Source organism: Colobus angolensis, unplaced genomic scaffold (assembly GCF_000951035.1).
Source record: "Colobus angolensis palliatus isolate OR3802 unplaced genomic scaffold, Cang.pa_1.0 Scaffold3, whole genome shotgun sequence".
Lineage (NCBI taxonomy): Eukaryota > Metazoa > Chordata > Mammalia > Primates > Cercopithecidae > Colobus > Colobus angolensis.
Window position 1 is genome coordinate 2,958,246 of NW_012116265.1, and position 19,439 is coordinate 2,977,684.

At 52.0% G+C, this 19,439-nt stretch overlaps 1 protein-coding gene across 1 annotated transcript in view; it reads left to right on the plus strand.

The window, feature by feature from the left end:
* TTC7B (tetratricopeptide repeat domain 7B) overlaps nt 1–19,439 on the plus strand; it is a 248,079-nt gene that overhangs the window by 194,771 nt on the left and 33,869 nt on the right. The window contains exon 18 of the mRNA XM_011949417.1: nt 13,919–14,121. Within this exon, the coding sequence (XP_011804807.1) occupies nt 13,919–14,121 (203 nt within the window). The remainder of the gene's footprint in view (nt 1–13,918; nt 14,122–19,439) is intronic.

A 19,439-nucleotide genomic window follows, 5' to 3' on the forward strand; every position in this document is an offset into this window, starting at 1 on the left:
GAAGTGCCGAAGTCTAAAACACCAGAAGGGCTGAAGGCCATTCCTCCAGGGTGGAACTAGCTCCCCTGACCTCAAAGGCGGTGCTTCTCTTGCTTGTTTCTTGGAAAACTTACTGACCTGAGAGTCAGCATATTCCAGGAGAGCTCCGCCTAGCATCTTGCTGCCGCCAACTCAGTTATCCAGAGACTTTGCCTCACTTTGCGTGGCCTGCCATGACTGTTGGGGAGGAAATTTTGTAACTGATTATTAGAATGTTAAAGAACTTGATGGCTAAGATTCAGCTTGGAGCTATCCTTTTATTTTATTTTTTCGTGGGGATGGAGTCTCACTCTTTTACCCAGGCTGGAGTGCAATGGCGCGATCTTGGCTTACTACAACCTCTGCTGCCAGGTTCAAGTGATTCTTCTGCCTCAGCCTCCCAAATAGCTGGGATTACAGGCACCTGCCACCATGCTCTGCTGATTTTTGTATTTTTAGAAGAGATGGGGCTTCACCATGTTGGCCAGGCTGATCTTGAACTCCTGACCTCGAGTGATCCGCCTGCCTCAGCCTCTCAAAGTGCTGGGATTACAGGTGTGAGGCACCACGCCCAGCCTTCTAGGAGCTGTCTTTGAATTTTAATATAATCACACAAGATCCATTTCTCATTGCGTGGCCCATAGAACAGAGTCAAGTTCTCCTTCCTAGCGAATGGGTGTGGCTTTACTATTCTAGAAGGTGGTGGAATTGAACTATGGAAAGTGACTGTAGACCCTGTAGGGCCTGAGCAAACTGTGCTATATGCATACGGTGAGCATTATGTGTAGGACAAGTGAATGCAGTCAGTTGTGATCTTTTTGGAATTTGTGCCATATTGACTGTTTCAAAGCAATGACTTTGCTTGAGTCAAGGTTTGGAATCGTATCATATATTCACATAGTCCTTCAAGAGGAAAATTGAGAAGGAGACAGATAGTTTCCAATGCGCCGCCAGGTTTTACCTTACGTACTTTGAGCTTCACTGCTCTGAGAGACAAAACAAATGTGACTCAATTTTTTGGCAGTTCATGAAAACAAGGTAACCTCTGTTTCCTGTGTCCGTCATCAGCTCCCACAATACTGCCAGAGCCCATAAGTTTTGTAAGCTTTAGAAGAAATTAGTTAGACCAAGGCCTGACACCCAAAGCCATGGTGTCTGGGTGGCATTTGTGGGCCTGTTCTCTCCTGGTGGTTTTTTTCTGGTGAACTGAGTACACTGGGAGCTCATGATGGGAACCCACGGTGGAGGTGGACCTAGATTTGAGGCTTGCAGGAAAGGTCACTTGGAGATGACCTTGGATTTCCAGCAGAGAAATCTATCATAGCAGAGAGTCCCTAGGTCACTTGTCTGTGCATGTGCAAGGCAAGGAGATAGTGAATGGGATACCTGTGCCACCAGCTGCTCTGTAAGGAGACAGGTCCAGGAGATGAAGGATGCTTGCCCACAGCAGGTTCCCACTTTCTGTGTGATTGGGGCGCCCTTCCATAGGTCCATGGCAAACAATTGAGCAGCCACAAAGTGTAAAGGCTCCCTGTTATCTGTGAGCCTCAGTCACCCCCGCCACAGGCAACCACTGTCACCACTTCTATGCATCTTCCAGAAATCTCACACGCTGTACTTTGTCCCCCACCGCCCTCTGAATGTGCTACCTGGTAGGTCAGTGCACATCAGCACCTGTAAGGTGACTTATACTTTGTCACAGCTACAGAGTATAAGTCTACTGTATGGTTAGACCATCATTTGACCAATACTCTACTGATTAACATTTAGATTTGAATCTTAAATTCAGCTGATAACATTTAGATTATTATGGCAATTTGTGCCAGACTGACTCTTTCAAAGAGTCAATATGTAGAACTGCTTGAGTCAAGACGTAGAATCATATCATACATTCACATTGCCTTTTAAGAGGTAAATTTAGAAGAAAACAGCTTCCACTGCACTGTCGGGTTTTACCTTATGTGGTTTGAGCTCCCCCGCTCTGAGAGATAAGTATCTCTAGTATTTTGCCATTACGGATAATGCTTCAATAAGTATCCCTATACGCAGTCTACCCTTTACATTCTCGGGTTCTGCATCCATGGATTTAACCAACCTTAGATTAAAAATATTGGAAAAAAATGTGTCTGTACTGAACACGTAGAAACTTTGTCTTCTTGTCATTATTCCCTAAACAATACAGTATAAGCACTATTTAAATAACATTTACATTGTATTGGGTATTTTAAGTAATCTGGAGATGATTTAAAATACACAGGAGGATGTGCATAGGTTATATGCAAATCCTGCACCATTTCGTATCAGGGACTCGAACATCATGGATTTTGGTATTCGAGGGCGGTCCTAGAACCAACTCCCCATGGATACTGAGGGCCGATGTGTATTTTTTTTTTTAATCTGTAAGATAAACTCTAAACAGTGGAACTGATGGGTGAAAGGGAGTGTACTCTTTAATTTTGATAAGTTTTGTCCATTGCGTTCCGCAGAATTGTACCAGTTTACATTCCAGTCAACAATGTGCTCATGTCCACTTTCTCCCACCCTTGCCAACACAATGAACTCTAGAATCCTTGATCTTTGCCAATCTGACAAGTAGAAAATGATATTTCAATTTTCTGTCCATAGCTTTTGACCATTTATCTTCTTAGATACTGAGCTTTTCCTTTTTATTTCTAAGCATTTATTGTGTGTCAAAGAAATCTGCCTTGTCTCTGAAATAGGTGCTGTAAACATCTTCTTCCAAGGGTTGTTTGGGTTTTTTGGTTGGTTTTTTTTTTTTTTTTTTTTTTGAGATGGAGTCTCGCTCTGTCACCCAGGCTGGAGTGCCGTGGCCGGATCTCAGCTCACTGCAAGCTCCGCCTTCCGGGGTCACGCCATTCTCCTGCCTCAGCCTCCTGAGTAGCTGGGACTACAGGCGCCCACCACCTCGCCTGGCTAGGTTTTTTTTATTTTTTTTAGTAGAGACGGGGTTTCACCGTGTTAGCCAGGATGGTCTCGATCTCCTGGCCTCGTGATCCGCCTGCCTCGGCCTCCCAAAGTGCTGGGATTACAGGCTTGAGCTACCGCGCCCGGCCTTGGTTGTTTTTTTTAGTTTTTGTTTGTCTTTTTTGCCACTTTTTAAAATAAATTTATCAATTTTTTCTTATGGCATCTGTGCCTCCCATGATATTTGGAAAGAAACCTACCCATGTTTATGGTTTCTTCTCCTGAAAGTTCGAGGTATCTTCCAGTGCCATTTGTCTATATACTATCCTGTAAAGAAGGTCAGAGGAAGGTTATTTTCTCCATTTTTGCAATGTGGGAGCCCAGGCTGGAAAGAAGTGAGCACCTTTGCAGTCTCGCTGTGCAGAAGTCAGGAGAGTCCCACTAGAGCATGGGATGTGGGAGACATGGTTCCTTGGGAGCCATTCCTCATCTTCCTTGAGTGCACACCTTGCTGCTGGCATTGGAAATTCGCATGTCCACAGCCCTTCAGCACTGAGCCAGGGTCTTTTCCAAACCAAACAGCTTCTTGGTGCCCATTTTTCAATTTCCACCTTAGGATGGCAGCTAAAAATGACTTTGCGGTAGGTGGTTAATTTCTGCTTGTTACTTACTAATAATTATAGCTTTCACTTTGGCACCTCTCATGGTTGAAACCAGTGGCTATTCTTAGATGTGCAGGATCAGATTTTCTGATTTCTGCTGGAAATTTAAGGCTATAATACTCTCATAAATTCCTTGGCCCTGGCCCGGCCTGGCCCCTTTGCCCAGACCCCTCCCAGGCACCAGAGGTTGCATCAGCAGGGTCAAGGGGTAATCCCATAGCCTTGCCCCGTTCGTGACGAGATGAAGACAGCTCCCAGACAGGTGTTGTGTGCAGTCACTGTACAGGGAGCGCCTGTGAGAGGGAACACGACGTCCCTGAGCGTCAAGCCTGTCCAGCTAACGTTTACCACACACTGTGGATGTGTCAGATGCTATTCCAAGGACTTTAATATGTCTTAATTTGTTCAGCCCTCATAATAACCTTATGAGGTATAAATACCCGTATTCACCCCATTCCATAGGTGAAGAAACTGAGACACAGCTATCAGGTCACTTGCCTAAGGTTACATGGCTAATGAGTTAGAAAGCCAGAATCTAAATCCAACCAGTGTGGTGCCGGAACCCTAGCTCCAACCCACAGTAGGCACTCAGTTGTCAACACAGTATCATCTAGCATCTCCACGTGCCGCAGTAGAGCAAGGCACTGGAGCCCTATGGTTATGAAGACAGACACAGCTCCTGGCCTTCATGGCATTTGCAGATGTGAAACAGAACAATGACAGAAGCACTTAACTCCCTGTGCCGAGCACTGTAGGCCCCTGTGACCCCTCATAACACAAGGGCTCCCTGAACCAGGGGAGCCAGAGGGCCTGCACACACTTGGGCAGTGACCTCAGGAGTGACTAGCACCAGGTCAGGGACGATGGAGGCATAGAACAGCACATGGGAAGCCCTGGGGGCAGGCTGAGCTCTGAGTGTTAGAGGAATGCTGGTCCCTGGGGTGTGAACGCTGAGGAGTAAGCAGTAAAGCAGCCAAGGGGAGCCAGGAGAAGGGCCCAGACTCAGGTCATGCCAGCACCCCTGGTAGCCATGGTAAGATCTTTTACTTAATCCTAAAAGCATTGGAAAGCTACAGAGAGACTTGAAGCAGGAGCATGAAAGGACCACTTTCAAAAGATCACTCCAAGCTGGGCACTGCTCAGAAGGCTGAGGTGGGAGGATTGCCTGAGTCCGGCCTGGGCAACGTAGCAGGGCCCCTCCCCGGAAAAAAACATCACTCCAGCTAAATGTGGAGAATGGGACGGAAGGCAGTCAAAGTGGACGCCGGCAGAGCAGGAAATTGGGAGCATTGGTCCAGGTGGTAGAGGAGAGCAGCTTGGTCTACGTTCTTAATAGAGATGAAGAGAAGGGGACCCTGAGATGCCTTCTGAGGTGGAACTGATGGGACTTGTAGGTTGGATGTTGAGGGGTGAAGGAAAAGGAGGAATACGGAAGGAAACCTGAGTGTGGGGCTTGAGTCTGTGGATCACTGGTGACACCATTTGCTGCAGTGAGGAAGCCTGGGGAAGAACTGATGAGTTGGGGCCAGGGAGGCAGAGACTTCAGAGTCCCACTTGAGCTTGGAAGCGTCAGGTGCCTGAGGACAAGGAAGTCAGGATGCCAGGCAGGCGGCTGGATGTTCCAGTCTACATTTCAGATCTGGGCTGGAAACATGCCTTTAAGAGTTGGGATTTAAAGCCCCCTTTAAAGGCCTAAGATAGGTGCTAAGACGGCCTAAGAAGAGAACGTAGGTGGAGAAGCCAAAGGGCCAGACTGAGACTGAGCCCCTCCACATTTAAAGCTTGGGGAGCAGCCGGCTGCAGTGGTTCATGCCTGTAATCCCAGCACTTTGGGAGGCTGAGGCAGGTCAATCATCTGAGGTCAGAAGTTCAAGACCAGCCTGGCCAACATGGTGAAACCCCATCTCTACTAAAAGTACAAAAGTAGCCGGGTGTGGTGACGGGCACCTGTAATCCCAGCTACTTGGGAGGCTGAGGCAGGAGAATCACTTGAACCTGGGAGGCGGAGGCCGCAGTGAGCCGAGATCACACCACTGCACTCCAGCCTGGGCAACAAGAGTGAAACTGTGTCTCAAAAAAAGATAAAAAGCTTGAGGAGCAGAGGAAGAGCCACAGCGACTGAAGGGGAGTGGTCGGCAAGGCAGGAGGAAAGCAGCGCAGAGGGCATCGCAGCAGCCAGCAGGGCAGGAAGGAGCCCATGCAGGGAAGGCAAGAACCTGGGTCTGACTCACCAGTTACAACGCTGGCCCTGCCGCACACTAGCCGTGATACCTGGGCAAGCTATTCCCACTCCCGCTGAGCCTCTGTGTCCTCTGTTAAATGAAGAGCGTTAGGACAACCACATAACATAGCAAACACTAGCAACTACTAAAATAACGATTTTTAAGGAGGATGTGGCCAGTGGGCGGGCCGCTGAGAGGTTGGGTATGGTAGAGACAAAAGCATTTGCTGGACCTGATGTATGGGAGTGTTGGTGATGGTGACGAGACGGGATTTAGTGGCGTGGTGGAGATGGATGCCATCTGGTGTGGGTTGCAGAGCAAATGGCAAGTGAGGAAGCTGAGGCACAGAAGGTGCACGGTTCTTCCAAGAAGAATCCCTCTGCAGCAGCAATGAGGGATGTGAGGGGGAGCCTGGGGCTTGAAGGGGGCTGAAGCCCATTGGAGCACGTTGATTGGGTGTGCAGAGCTGCCTGGGGACTGAAGAGGCCGAAGCCCATTGGAGCACATTGATTGGGTGTGCGGAGCTGCGTGGGGACTGAAGAGGCCGAAGCCCATTGGAGCACGTTGATTGGGTGTGCGGAGCTGCGTGGGGACTGAAGAGACCGAAGCCCATTGGAGCACGTTGATTGGGTGTGCGGAGCTGCCTGGGGACTGAAGAGGCCGAAGCCCATTGGAGCACGTTGACTGGGCGTGCGGAGCTGCGTGGGGACTGAAGAGGCCGAAGCCCATTGGAGCACGTTGATTGGGTGTGCAGAGCTGCGTGGGGACTGAAGAGGCTGAAGCCCATTGGAGCACGTTGATTGCCAACAGGGATGATCAGGTAAAAATGAGGCCCTCGGCATCCAGAAGAGAAGGGGGATGTGTGGAGGTGAAATGAATTCCTCCAGCAAGAGTGTGGTGGGGTCCAGACCACAGGCAGAGGGGTTGGCTCTCAGCGACAATGGCAGAAGAGACGCAGAGTGGATGGAACAGAGGACACAGAGGAGTTGTCGGTTTGGTGGCCAGTGGGGTCCACTTGGCTGGCTTCTGACTTCTCTCTGAATGATTTGTCAAGGCAGCTGCGGGGAAGGGTCAGGAGTCAGAACAGCGGGGCTGAAGCCAGGAAGGGCTAGTGCCTGTCACTGCTGCGGCTAAGGGAGGAGGAGCTCGTCCTGCTGTGCCATGGAGCCCCTGAAGAAGGGATCCCTCTTGACAAACTGACATAGCCAGACGCAGACTCAGAGACTAATGGCAGTTGCACAGCCCCACCCTGGCAAAGACATTCGGCTGGGCGCTCAGTGAGGCTAGAGCCTGGGCTCTGCTCAATTTCGGGATTTCAGGTCCCAGCATGGTGCCTGGCCCAGAGAAGCCCATGGTAGGACGGCACCTGGAGACAAAATCACTTCCTCCTTTCACTTGCTAACCCTCCTCAGACAAGGAAAGAATCAAGGCTAAGTCTAGTGAGAGCCGACAAAGCTGAAGGCCTCTCTAGGCCTTAAGGGTTTGGAAGGGTAACAGGAGACCCATCAGGACACAGAATCCCTTTCTGCTTGGCCCTCGTGCTGATTTTTATGTGAAGAAGAAGGTGGGCTCCAGGAGCACCCTCTGTGCTAGCAGACACACTGCGATCAGTTGGGACCCCTCTGCCCTCCACAGCATCTCTCCTTAGCGGGGTAGGGTTGGGGTAAAGGACATGGTTTGGAGGGGTCAGGGAGCCTGCTGGCTTGAGCTGCGAGGTCGGGAGGTACCTACTGCCGTGGGTCCTCTCCGTCACATTTCTCTGCCAGGCGCAGGTGAGGTAGAAGAACTTGGGGCATTCTGAGGGCTGCCTCCAGCCTAGACTGCTCCTTTGTGTGCGTTTTCGAAAGATGTCCCTTCTGAGTAGACTAAGCCCCCAGAGGGAGCAGCCTTGGCTAGTGGAGGACACCTTGGTGAGAAGGAAAGGGCTTCCTTGCATTCCTCGGGGCTGGTGCAGCCCTGTCCAGGCACACACAGCCTGCAGTGGGGCCCAGGCTGGTTGTCAGCCCCCTCAGCCCAGTGTCTGTGCACACCCTGCACAGCTAAGCCCAGGGCAAGCCCCTTGCAGCTGACATGAAGCAGGGGCTTGATAAGCATTTGATGAATGAATGAATGAATGAATGAATGAATGAATGAGGAAACTAGACCTGCGTGAGCTTCTGGGTGCATCTAGCACCAGGTCCTCCAGCCAGAAACACCACTTCACTTTGAGAAAGAAACCTTCACAGTGTGGCTCAGCCCTTTTCGGATCACATCTCAAGTCTGGTTCAGCAAACCATTCCAGGGATCCCTCTGTGCGCAAGGCAGAGTTAGGGTGCGAGGAAGGAACAGGCTTGACCCAGCCCTCCAGGAGGGTCGGCACACTTGTGGCGCACTGCGACAGGGCAGATGGGGCTGAGGGTTGTCCCAGGGCACACACAGGGTGGAGGAGGAATGGGAGGGTGAAAAGTGCTTGCCCTGAGTTTCTGGGGGGTCCTGGGCAGAGGGAAGCTGAAAGGCATTTGGGGCAAAAGGGGAGGTTGGAAAGGCGGCAGGGCCCTAACTTTGAATGCCAAGCAAAAGCATTTGGGTTCTGTTCATGCCAAATAAGCTTTGTACACAGTGGGGAGATTTTATCCACAGCATTTTTCATAGTAACCCAATAGCAGGGACCAACCAAGGGGTTCCTAAGAGGACATTCAGAGCTCATGGAGCTCTCAAAATGAGGTAGGAAGTGTCCACGCCCCTTACCTTTGGTGAGAGGCAGTCAGCCACCAGCAGCCAGGACAGAATGTCTGTCCCTGGAACCTCTTCAGAGAGTGACCTTCCAGACCCTGCCCTGCAGCCGGAGTGCCAACCTTGCGCTGAAGAGCATTTTCTTGCTTTCTTGTTGCAGCTGATGGCGTTGAGTTCTTGTTGGCAGCTGATGGCATTGAGTTCCCAGAGCCTGCTTCGCTGTGCTTCTGTTCCTTTGGTACCAGTTCTTGTATCTCTTAATAAGCTCACAAGGCCCTTTATTTTTTTTTAATTGAATTTACTCCTTGGTGAAAGGAACAGGGAGATTTCATTTGCTGTTGCTTCCCTGGCCTTCACCTGTCTTCATTGACCTGTGCCACAGAAATGGCTGCCCTGCTCTGACCACACCCAGCATTCATTAATCTGCAGACTTTTCTTAAGCACCTACTAAGTTGTGTCCTAGGGGACCAGCCTCTAGATCCTCTGCTGAGGGATACAGAGATGAGTGTGGCTAGGAGTTGTCTATAGTTGAGTGAGAAAGTCATACTGTTTCTATGTGGGGGGCTTTGGGAAAGTATAAATGACATTCTTTTCTTCCTGAGTTCCAAACCAATGAAGAGGAGGGAGGCAGATGGAGATCAGATCCCAAGCTCTGCTACTGGGGAGGTGGCTGAAAAATGTGGTCGTTGTTAGGGCTGTGGACTCCCAGGAAAGAAGGCTTTTCAAGTAGTGCAGGTTCATAGTCAATACTTGTGGCCTCGTTCTATCCTAGAGGCCCAGCCACATGCCTAGGCAAGAAGGCTACGTCCTGGGGTGATCTCAGGGGTGGGAAACCTTAGTAATCCTTTCCTTTTCCTGTCCAACTCCATCTCACACTACCTGGTTGGTGTCTGAAACCCCACCACTAAAGCTTCGTTCCTGAAGCCTGAGTGTAATTTCCTCTTAGAGAGGGAATGCCTATCGCCCGAGATAGAGCTGCTGCAAGGCTCAGATAAGTCCAGTTATCTCTTTGCACCTCAGCTTCCTCACCCTGCGGTCTCCAAGAGGGCTTAGGCTTGACTAAGAGTTACCCTCACCATTCGTGACTCGCTTTGGGCTCCAGGCTTCCTGGTGAATGGAAGTTGCTGTAGGAAACCCATGGCACTGGTATAAGGCCTGTGCTCCTGACGGAAAATGCTCAGCCTAGGGTTGATCTCTTGGCACGGCCTTGTCTTGATCCCTGCCACTCTTGTGTTGTCTGATGCCTGCCACCGCCCTGGGAGAGCTGTGCGCCAGGTGCAGGCCCGCCACCTGACAGGTGGACAGGCCCAGAGAAGGTGACCGACTTGCCCAAGGCCACACACGAGGCCCAGGGCCAAGAACCAAGTCCTCCATGTTCTCATGACACTGTGGCTTACAAATTGGAAACCCTAGTGTTCCCAGTGGTGCCTCAGAGGCAGAGACGGGGGCAAACAAGAGGTAGCCACACTGCCCACTCTTAGGAGTCTTTTGTATCCTGGGGTAAGATCTCTTTGGAAGAAACAGCCTCCACTGGCAAAAATGGTTTGAAAATCGCTGCAGGACATTGTGCCTTCAGTCCTTCCTTTTGAGCTGAAAACGGAGGGATTTGGGAGCAACCCTAGGCTGTGCATTTTCCTGCCACATCTGTCAGGGTCACAGGCCTTATCAGAGCTGTAGGTTTCCTCCAGCAACTTCCACAGCACTGAAAAGTGCCGTGGGGCCTGGATTCTTTCCCTTACTGTCTTCATCCTGACTTGGTTCCGTCTGCGTCTCCCATTTCCCCATCACTGACCTTTCTGCATCAGACCTGAGGCTTATGCAGGCTCAGTGACCAGTGAGATACTTGGAATCACATTTGGTCTCACGGAGGAGCCCTGGAGAGCAGAATGACATGCACACAGTCTTACTGGCATTTACCGCTCTACCCGCGTTGATTCTTGTCCTGGACACATTCATCCCTGCTCTCCCATGTCGGCCTTTGTTCATAATGCTCTAAGTGGGAGAGGCTGGGCGGCCTCACCAGCCCACAGCATCTCCAGGACTGGGATCTTGGAAGTGAATTCACTCCCAGCTTGTCAGCGAGGCAGGAGCCAGGCGTGTAATGAGAGAGATGCTCTGTCCTGCTCCCCCGTGTTGCTGCCACGCTCAAGAACCCAAAACTGCAGTGGGCATATCTTCAACTGTTGGGTGAGGGCGTCGAGGGAATTGTGTTCCTGAAAGCGTCAGATAGCCCGATGGTGTCATTAGGAGGGTGTTTGTCTCCCAGAAGGGAGAGATTTTGCCTGGTCCAAACTAAAGGACAGAGAAATGTCTTGTTTGTCCCTGTAGAGTCCCCTGTGTGTACAGAAGTTCAGGAGGTACCTTCTGAGTTGAGTCTCCTGAGATCAGGAGCAGGTGTGGCTGGGCGCTCACCTTCAGGGCTCAGTGCATGGTGCTGGCATTGCCCGAGTTTCTGTGTCTGCAGGAGTCACCCCGTATGCCCCTCCACAAGCCCCTGGGCCCCGTCATCTCTGGTGAGGAGGGACTGGCAGGTGCAAGGACAGACAGAAGGTACTGGGTGCATCTGGGCCAGGCGAGGCCCGCTTTTTCCAGGGCCTTCCCTTGGGGAAAGAAGGCCTGGGGAGTCAGTCATTGGTGCAAATATCATCACCAGGGAGGTGAGGTGTTCGAGGGAGGGACCGGCCAGGCTGATTGAGGTGAAAGGTCAGCGGCATCGCCCCTAACCACAGCCATGAGATATACACCAGCCATTTCCCCACCCCCAGGCCTGAAGCTGGGAGCCAGAAAGGTGGATCTGCCCCAGCGCCTGCCCTGGGAGTGCACTATCCCAGGCATACCCGAGACCTCACAAAAGTACTTACAGGGACCCGACTATCAGGAGCTGCAGAGGCTGGGCTTTCCTTTCGGCTGAGGCGGGTGGTCAGAGAGCTCCCTGGGATGGCGGGATCCATCTGGGCCCCAAACGAGGCTAGAGTGATGGCTTTACAGGCAAAAGTCACAGAATCGACGGGAGATGGGGACACCCACTGTGTGTGCAGGAGCAGCACTAGCAAGGCCAGAGCCCGGGGGTTCGGGGAGGCGGTAGGAGGCAGATAAGGGCAGTGCGCCAGGCTCCCAAGGCCTGCAGAGGAGTCGGATGTCACCCAGGCCAGAGGAGATGCTATTCTCTGTGGGGGCTGCAAGCACAGGTTCTCAGCCAGGTGACTGGGGTTCTAATCCCAGCTCTGCCTCCAGTTTGCCCTGAGAACTCAGACAGGGTATTTACACTTTCTGCACCTCAGTTTCCTCATCTGAACAATGGGGATAGAATAATAGTACCTACTGGATCACCATGCAGATAAAATGAGAACTGAGAAGGCCTCCAGGTACAAAGCATATGTTTAATGAATGTTGGCTACTATTATTGTTAGTTACCATTCATTTACCATTCATCCATTCAGCAATTCAGTGAGCTCTGACTATGTGCCAGGCACTGTTCTAGTCCCTGGGGACACAGCAGTGGGCAGCACAGACACCATCCCTGCCCTCATGTCGCTTATAGCCCACGTTCCAGTGGGTGCACACAGATGGAAAATCAGAGTACAGAGCCTCGGCCTGGCTGCCTACTGGGCAGGCGTAGAAGCCACAAGCCCCAGGGCAGAAGGGCTTCGGAGCAGGTGGCTGCTGCCCCAGAGGTTGGCCTCAGGGTTAACCTGGCAGCAGCTGTGGATGACGGGCTCATGGCCAGGGCAGAGGGCAGGGAGGGGAGTCTCTGCATAATTGAGTCTGTTTCCAAAGTGGGCTCCAGGAGATGACATGGTAAGGTGCACAAAGAAAATAGTAAAACTTTCTTTCTACTTTATTTTGTTGTTGTTGTTTTGTTTTGTTTTGTTTTGTTTTGTTTTGTTTTTTGAGACGGAGTCTCGCTCTGTCACCCAGGCTGGAGTGCAGTGGTGTGATCTTGGCTCACTGCAACCTCTACCTCCCAGGTTCAAGTGATTCTCCTGCCTCAGCCTCCCTAGTAGTTGGGATTACAGGTGCGCAACACCACGCCCGGCTAATTTTTTGTGTTTTTGGTAGAGACGGGGTTTCACCATGTTGGCCAGGCTGGTTTTGAACTCCTGACCTCAAGCTATCCACCCGCCTCGACCTCCCAAAGTGCTAGGATTACAGGCGCAAGCCACCACACCCTGCCTAAACTTTCTTTTTTATTTTTGTTCTTTTAACATTTCTATTTTGTGTGCTGTTGTGGATTATATGACATGTAATATATTAATTCATACAAACATACACATAACTGGGAGATAGGGGTGCAAATCTCTTTTACTGCAGGGTATGCCAGTGGTCAAGGCAAGAGTGCTGGGGAAGGGTCTGGCCTGCAGGTGGGAGAAGGGGTCCGTGAACCCCGACAGAGCAGGCGGCCCCTGCATGAGGCTCTGGGCTGCAGACTTGACCATGTGGCCTTGCTGGCCCTGGAGAGGGGTGGGGGGCAATTCAGATGTCCCTGAAGCCTCAGGCCCAGCTGACTAGAAAGATGGTGGTGCCTCCACTGGCAAGACCTCAGGAGAAGAGGCCCTAGGGCCAGGTGACGCATTCCCCCTGGATATTTGACAGGTGTGCACCTGGGAGGCAGGGAGGCTGCCCTTGGAAGCACTCAAAAGGGCTCTTCAGGGAGGCCAGGGCTGCAGAGGGGTTTGGCTCCACGTAGAGGTGAGAGAGTTGAGGCCTGGGGTCAGTGGGAGGGTCATTTTCCTGCTTGCTTTAAAAGCGATAGCTTGGCTTGTCAAAGGGATTTGTCATTGTGATACAGATAAGAGTTTTACAGGGTGCGCCAACTTTCCCTGGTCAGAGGTGAGCTCGGGCCAGGTCTGGCGGGGCAGCCATCTTGCATCACACTGTAAACATGACAGCGGCAGCCCACAGCCCCATCATACTTCTTGGCATCAAAAGAGTAGGTCAGAGGGCAGAGCCATTGCCCTCTGAGTGTCTGTGTGCCTCTGGCCTGCTTGTCCCCATGTGCATTCTGGCCCTTTTTCTATGGGGATCAAAGCCAAGGGTAGGACCAGGCCAGGCTCTGTCCAGACACTGAGGAGCCCCGGGTGGGCCCTGAGGGTGGGTGTCCTCAGAGGTTGGGGCAGGGACCAGGCAGGCCTCACTGCCCCCTGGCTGGTGGTGACCTATGCCTGCCCTGCAAGGCCTGCAACACAAGTGACTCCAGTCCCTGTGTAGGAGTGGGCAGGAGGGGCTGTCGGCGGCAGCCGTTTCCACTCGGAGCAGGGATCCGCTGGCTCCGGGCCCCTCCAGACTCCTGTGCGGGAAACATGAACATCAGAGTGGTGGCTGCTCGCAGGGCCTCAGAGGGGCACGAGGAAAGCATGTGCCGTTGCTCTCTCCTCACAGCTGAAGTCTACATCGGCATCGGGAAGCCTGCAGAAGCCACAGCCTGTACCCAAGAAGCTGCCAACCTCTTCCCAATGTCCCACAACGTCCTCTACATGCGCGGCCAGATTGCCGAGCTCCGGGGCAGCGTGGACGAGGCGCGGCGGTGGTATGAAGAGGCCTTAGCCATCAGCCCCACCCACGTGAAGAGCATGCAGCGACTGGTGAGTCCACGGGCCCGGCTGCGGCCCCCACTCTGGCAGGGGGACAGCCCTTGGAAGCAGCAGGTAGTACATGACCCTCACACCCTCTTCTGCTTCCAAAGGCCCCATGCAGTTAGCTTGCCAGGCTGTCAATGGCCTGAAGCCAGAGAGCACCGTTTCTACCATAGTTTATGCAAATGGCGCCCCCAGAGTTGGCTGTGCATAGCCTCAGCAGTCGTATCGGATGTCCTGTTAGGTGCTGTGGTCTCCTGGCCCGCCGTCTAAGCCACTCTGTGGCTCTGGATTTGATAAAGACATTCTTGTGGCCGTGGGACTTTGTCACTGCCATCTCAGCCTCTGCGCTGCTTGCAGTAGCCACCTTCGGGGATTTCCACATCCCGGGGAGACTTCAGGACAAGGATCAGAACACTTTACAAACTGGGAGGCTCTCTTCCCTTAAGGGAGCCTGAGACGCCAGCATGTCTCTGAGGCTGTTGGCTGGGAGGGAGCATCCTGCCAGCGGGAGTGTTTGGCCGTGTTGCCCTGAGAGGTGGGAGGCAGATGAGCCACCCCAGTGTCCACGCTGTGTGGGGGTGTGGTGGCATACCACGAGCGCACATCTTTCGTCTATAGCCTGGGCCAGAAGCCTGGGGTTGCCCTGCTGCCCCCACCCCTTGCCATGGATCATTCTTGAGAGACCCTGGAGCCAGCCACCTGGCCGTGTCGGTTTCAGTTAGGAGGGGAGACTGCTTGCTCAGGCGGTTCTGTCTGTTAGGAACGTATGTTAGTGCAGCTGCCTCACCAGTCCTCTGTCATCTTCCTGCGAGGGTCTGAATTGAAACTCACAAGTTACCAAGGTCTGAGGAGCTTGTGAAAAGCTGTGCCGTGTTCTCTGGGCCTGCATGCTGGGCTTTAGTTCTGAATTGTTGTTTCATTTCTAGCAGTAGACATTGCTGATGTCATGAACTGCAGGAAAGAAGAGCCTTTTATTATAAAGCTCAGGGCCCTTTGTGTCTGTACCCGTGGAGGCTTAACACCCATAACCAGGTGGTGGTGTGTGATATAGAAGAGTGTGATATGGAAAGAGACAGGGAGTCTGAGGACACAGTTCTGGTCCCAGCGACATCAACTGCTTGCTCTTTAACCTCAGGAAAGTCCCCTAAGCTCTCAGCACCTCAGTGTCCTTTCTGCAAAATGAAGGCATTTGACTAGACAGGCTGTGTCTGTCCAAAACTAATAGGATGTGGTTTTGTAACTAATAAGTAAAATGTTCCCTGAAGCATCCCAAAGCCTTCATTATCTTGCCATTTCTCATAGTAATGTTGCAAAATGTAGAAGGAGCTGGGCACTAACTGCTGGTTTCCAGCAGAAGAATGCTGACGCACTGGGAATTAGGCCCCGTGGAAAGAGTGTCTGCTTATGAGTTACATGTGCACTTGAACTAAGCCCTGGTCCTGACTCCTGGGAAAGCTCGGACTTGTCATGTAACCTTTAGGGGCCTTGGTGTGTTTCGGTGAATTGGCCTCCTACCCCAGTGGGATGTTGAGAAAGAATGAACTGATTTACATAATAATCCTGGCACCTAGTAGGTGCTCATGAAATAGGAAACTGAAGACAGTCATTTTCAGTTTTAAAAAGAAATCAAACCTTACCATAATTACAGCTACTTAATTTTTTTCAACTTCTCTTTGTGAGTTTTCTGTAGCCCCATACAGATTTATACATAATTTTACATATTATCCAAATGTTAGTCTGTTTGATTAAAACTATTACGTGGCTTTTCATTTTTGTCTATTAGAAGAGGAATTTGTAAAGAGCTTGTCAGGTCTCTGTGCTTTTGCTGAGAGCATCCAGAAGAGGTACAGTCCCCGCCACATCCCAGCCTTTTTATTAAAAAGAGGCTACATGTTTCCATCTCGGGGCCTATGAATCATTCAGGAAAGTATTTCTCGTTCATCCCCAAGGGGAACACATGAGACAAAAGATCAAATAGGAAAATCGCACCAGGAGAGTTTTCTGTTTCGCCTTTGGAGCTTTTCAAGACACCTGAGATGCCTGACACACGCCAGGCGCTTTCCTTTCTGAAAGGAGCAAGCAGTTGACCCAGCACGAGGGAGCTGGTGAGCGAGACCAGGGCCGTGGTGAGCCCCGCCTGCGGGGTCCATCGGCAACGACTGAGCCGTACGAGGCTCAGAGACATGAGCTGCTTTGGAGGTCTTGCCAGGAGAGCGGGGTCATCATAAACTCTTAAAACCTCTCTCGATGGATCCTGAGGTATTGAAAAACCATCCGGATTGGAGGCAGGTGGAGAAGGGCAGGATACAGATTTGTCTTGCAGTCAGATACTTTGCCCAGTGACTGTTCAGTGCGGCTCCCGAAGGTAGTTTGAACACGCCTTCTTGGTGATTTTCTAAATGATGCACCTGGCCTGTGTTCTCCCCAGCCTGCCCCCAAGAGCCCAGCCCACAGCCAGGGGGAGCCCCATGCAGCCAAGGGCGGGTCCCCCTCCCACTGGTGCTGCAGGACCCTCTCGTGCCTGTGGAGGGGCAGCCCCTGGACCCCACAGGCTCTTCAGCCCTGAGACGTCACACTCCCTCTCTGTCCTCTTCCCTACAAGCTGCACAGGAAAGCTGTGTTTCTGTGGCCTTGGATAGAGGAAGGGAGGAAGGGGCCTTCGTGTATACCCTGGAGGCCCAGGAGGAGGCCCCAGAGCCAGGCCGGCCTGGGTTAGAATCACAGCTCTGGCTCTCATTCGCTGTGGGGCCTTGGACAAGTTATTCACCCTCTTGGTGCCTCATTTTCCTCAGCTATATAAATGGGGATAATATTCGTACCAATACATCATAGAGACAGATTAAAACCCAAGAACTGACATCTCTTGCTAAGTCACAAAAGGCTCTGTCTCTACCCTTACGGAAGGTGGATTGGTTTGCAAGCCCCTGAGTTAAGAGGAAAGTGTCAGCAGGGAGATGAGAGGCTGTCTTACCAGGTCAAGCCCCAGGGAGGAGGCAGGGCCCCTGACCTGTGTGGCAGAGGGCAGTGGAAACAGAGCTGAGTGTTGACAGTTGCCTGGCACGCAGGGAGAGCGGCCAGGGGGGCGGCCAGGGAGGCCAGGGTCAGAAGGTCAAGACTAGAAGGAGTTTAAAGAACAGAGCCCTAGGGAGCATCAAAGAGCTAAACACGGAGGCTCCAAGGGAAGGAGCCAAGTGTGAGGCAGGTCATGGGTCATGGGAGAGGATGGAAAGTGTGCTTGCAGCAGCCCTGATGCTCAGAGAGGAAGGCAAGGAGCTGGCGGACAAGCAGTCAGTGGGGGCTGTTGGGAAGAAGGAAGCCTCCTCTATGTCACAGGTGGTGGTCAGGTGGCTGATGTGACGGCAGAGAACAGTTATGCCAGGAGTTGTAAGTGGCAGCAGATGCCAGATCACCAGCTTGCAGGAGGGCTATGGCTTAAGCAGAAATGCAAACCTGTTAGTGTTGTTAAAAAGCAAGAGTGACTTTAGTATTCATGAACAGTAAATCGGAGGACAGACTTGACAAGAGAAATGTAAATTCAACCCCAGAGGAATCGGACGATCTTCTAATAGCTTTAGCCTTCATATATGTGTTTAAATTCATGTGTAGTGAGAAGGGAGCAGAGAAATCATGTGTTTATCAGCCATAATGAGTTAGCACAAGACAAGGGAGGCAGAGATTGCTGAGGATGGGCAGGTATTAAGGGAGCAGCATGCTAGAGGGATAAGGAGTTACCAAGTAATGTTGTTGACAAGGGGAGGAATTCATAGACTAACCAGACTTTTTCCAGAAAATCTAAAGGCATATTTTTATATTATTTTTGCATAGTGTATAAATTTACATTTATTCGTGTGCTATGTTAAAAAGCCTTTAGCTCCCAGTATGCAAAATGAATTAACGAAACAGAGCAACTTTTTCCAAAGCAGTTATTCCATGTTCTGGGGTGGGGAGAGGAGAGAAGCGTGGCTCACGGTGGACTGAGGAGCAGAGAACCAGCATCCCTGGACGGTCATTCCCAGGCCAAGGACAGAATCACCAGGACAGGGACAGGCTGTGCAAACAGGGACATCTGGTTGCCCTCTGATAATGTCAGCCTGAACTTTTGAGGGCAAGTGTGAGATTGGAAAGTAAGAAGGGAACAAGGGCTTTCAGGAGAGAGAAGAACATGGAAGGGAGCCAAGGAGGTTGTGTGGAGGGGAGCTGATAAGACCGGGATGGGAAGTATTGCTGCAGAACAAATGCGTGTTGGAGAATATTAGCAGGAGGCTCGGGTCCGCCTCCAGTCCCTTTGACAGGCTGAGAAAAGGTGTGAAGCAGAAGCAGATGGCGGGGGTCAGCCAGGGCTTGGTGGAGTGGACAGCAAGTGGAGTGAAGTGGGGTGAGGCAGCTTTGGAGAGGCCTATGAGCCAGAGAGGAACCGTGAGCCAGAGAGGGACCGTGAGCCAGAGAGGGACCGTGAGCAGGAGAGGGACCGTGAGCCAGAGAGGGACCGTGAGCCAGAGAGGGACCGTGAGCCAGAGAGGGACCGTGAGCCGGAGAGGGACCGTGAGCCAGAGAGGGACCGTGAGCAGGAGAGGGACCGTGAGCAAGAGAGGGACCGTGAGCCAGAGAGGGACCGTGAGCAAGAGAGGGACCGTGAGCCAGAGAGGGACCGTGAGCCGGAGAGGGACCGTGAGCCAGAGAGGGACCGTGAGCAGGAGAGGGACCGTGAGCCGGAGAGGGACCGTGAGCCGGAGAGGGACTGTGAGCCAGAGAGGGACTGTGCACTGAGAACCATGGAAAGGGCATCAGGGGACAGCAGTGAAATGGAGCCCCCACCCCACAGCGGGGAAGGAGGAGAACCACTGCATGCACCTGCAGGCTGAGCATTCCCCAGGCCTAGGACAGAGGCCGTGATATTTCACAGCCGATGCTGAGAAGTGATGAAATCTAGATTAAAAGCACGAAGGGGCCATCCCCTTAAATGAAGTTTCCAAGACAAGGCTGAGGGCCTGGAAAGGTACAGAAAGCCATCAGCCCTTTGTGAGAAGATAGCAGAGGGGCTGTGTTTCATGCACACTCTCCCTGCCCCCCACCGCCGCCCCAAGGAAGTAGTGATAAAAGACCCCTGGTGAAGCTCACCAAGCAGAAGGTGAAAGTAATGGGGAGGAGAGACAGGCGGTGGCTAGGGGCTGGGCCGAGGCAGTTGGCCCAAAGGGTGTGCTGGGGGCCGTGTGCCTCATCTGGAGGGGTCCTAGGGGTGGTGGGTTGGAGTGGAGTGGAGCCTGGGAAGCATTTGGCAGGGAGCTTGGATCAGGAGTGCTGCTTGGTGGAAAAACACATTTTTC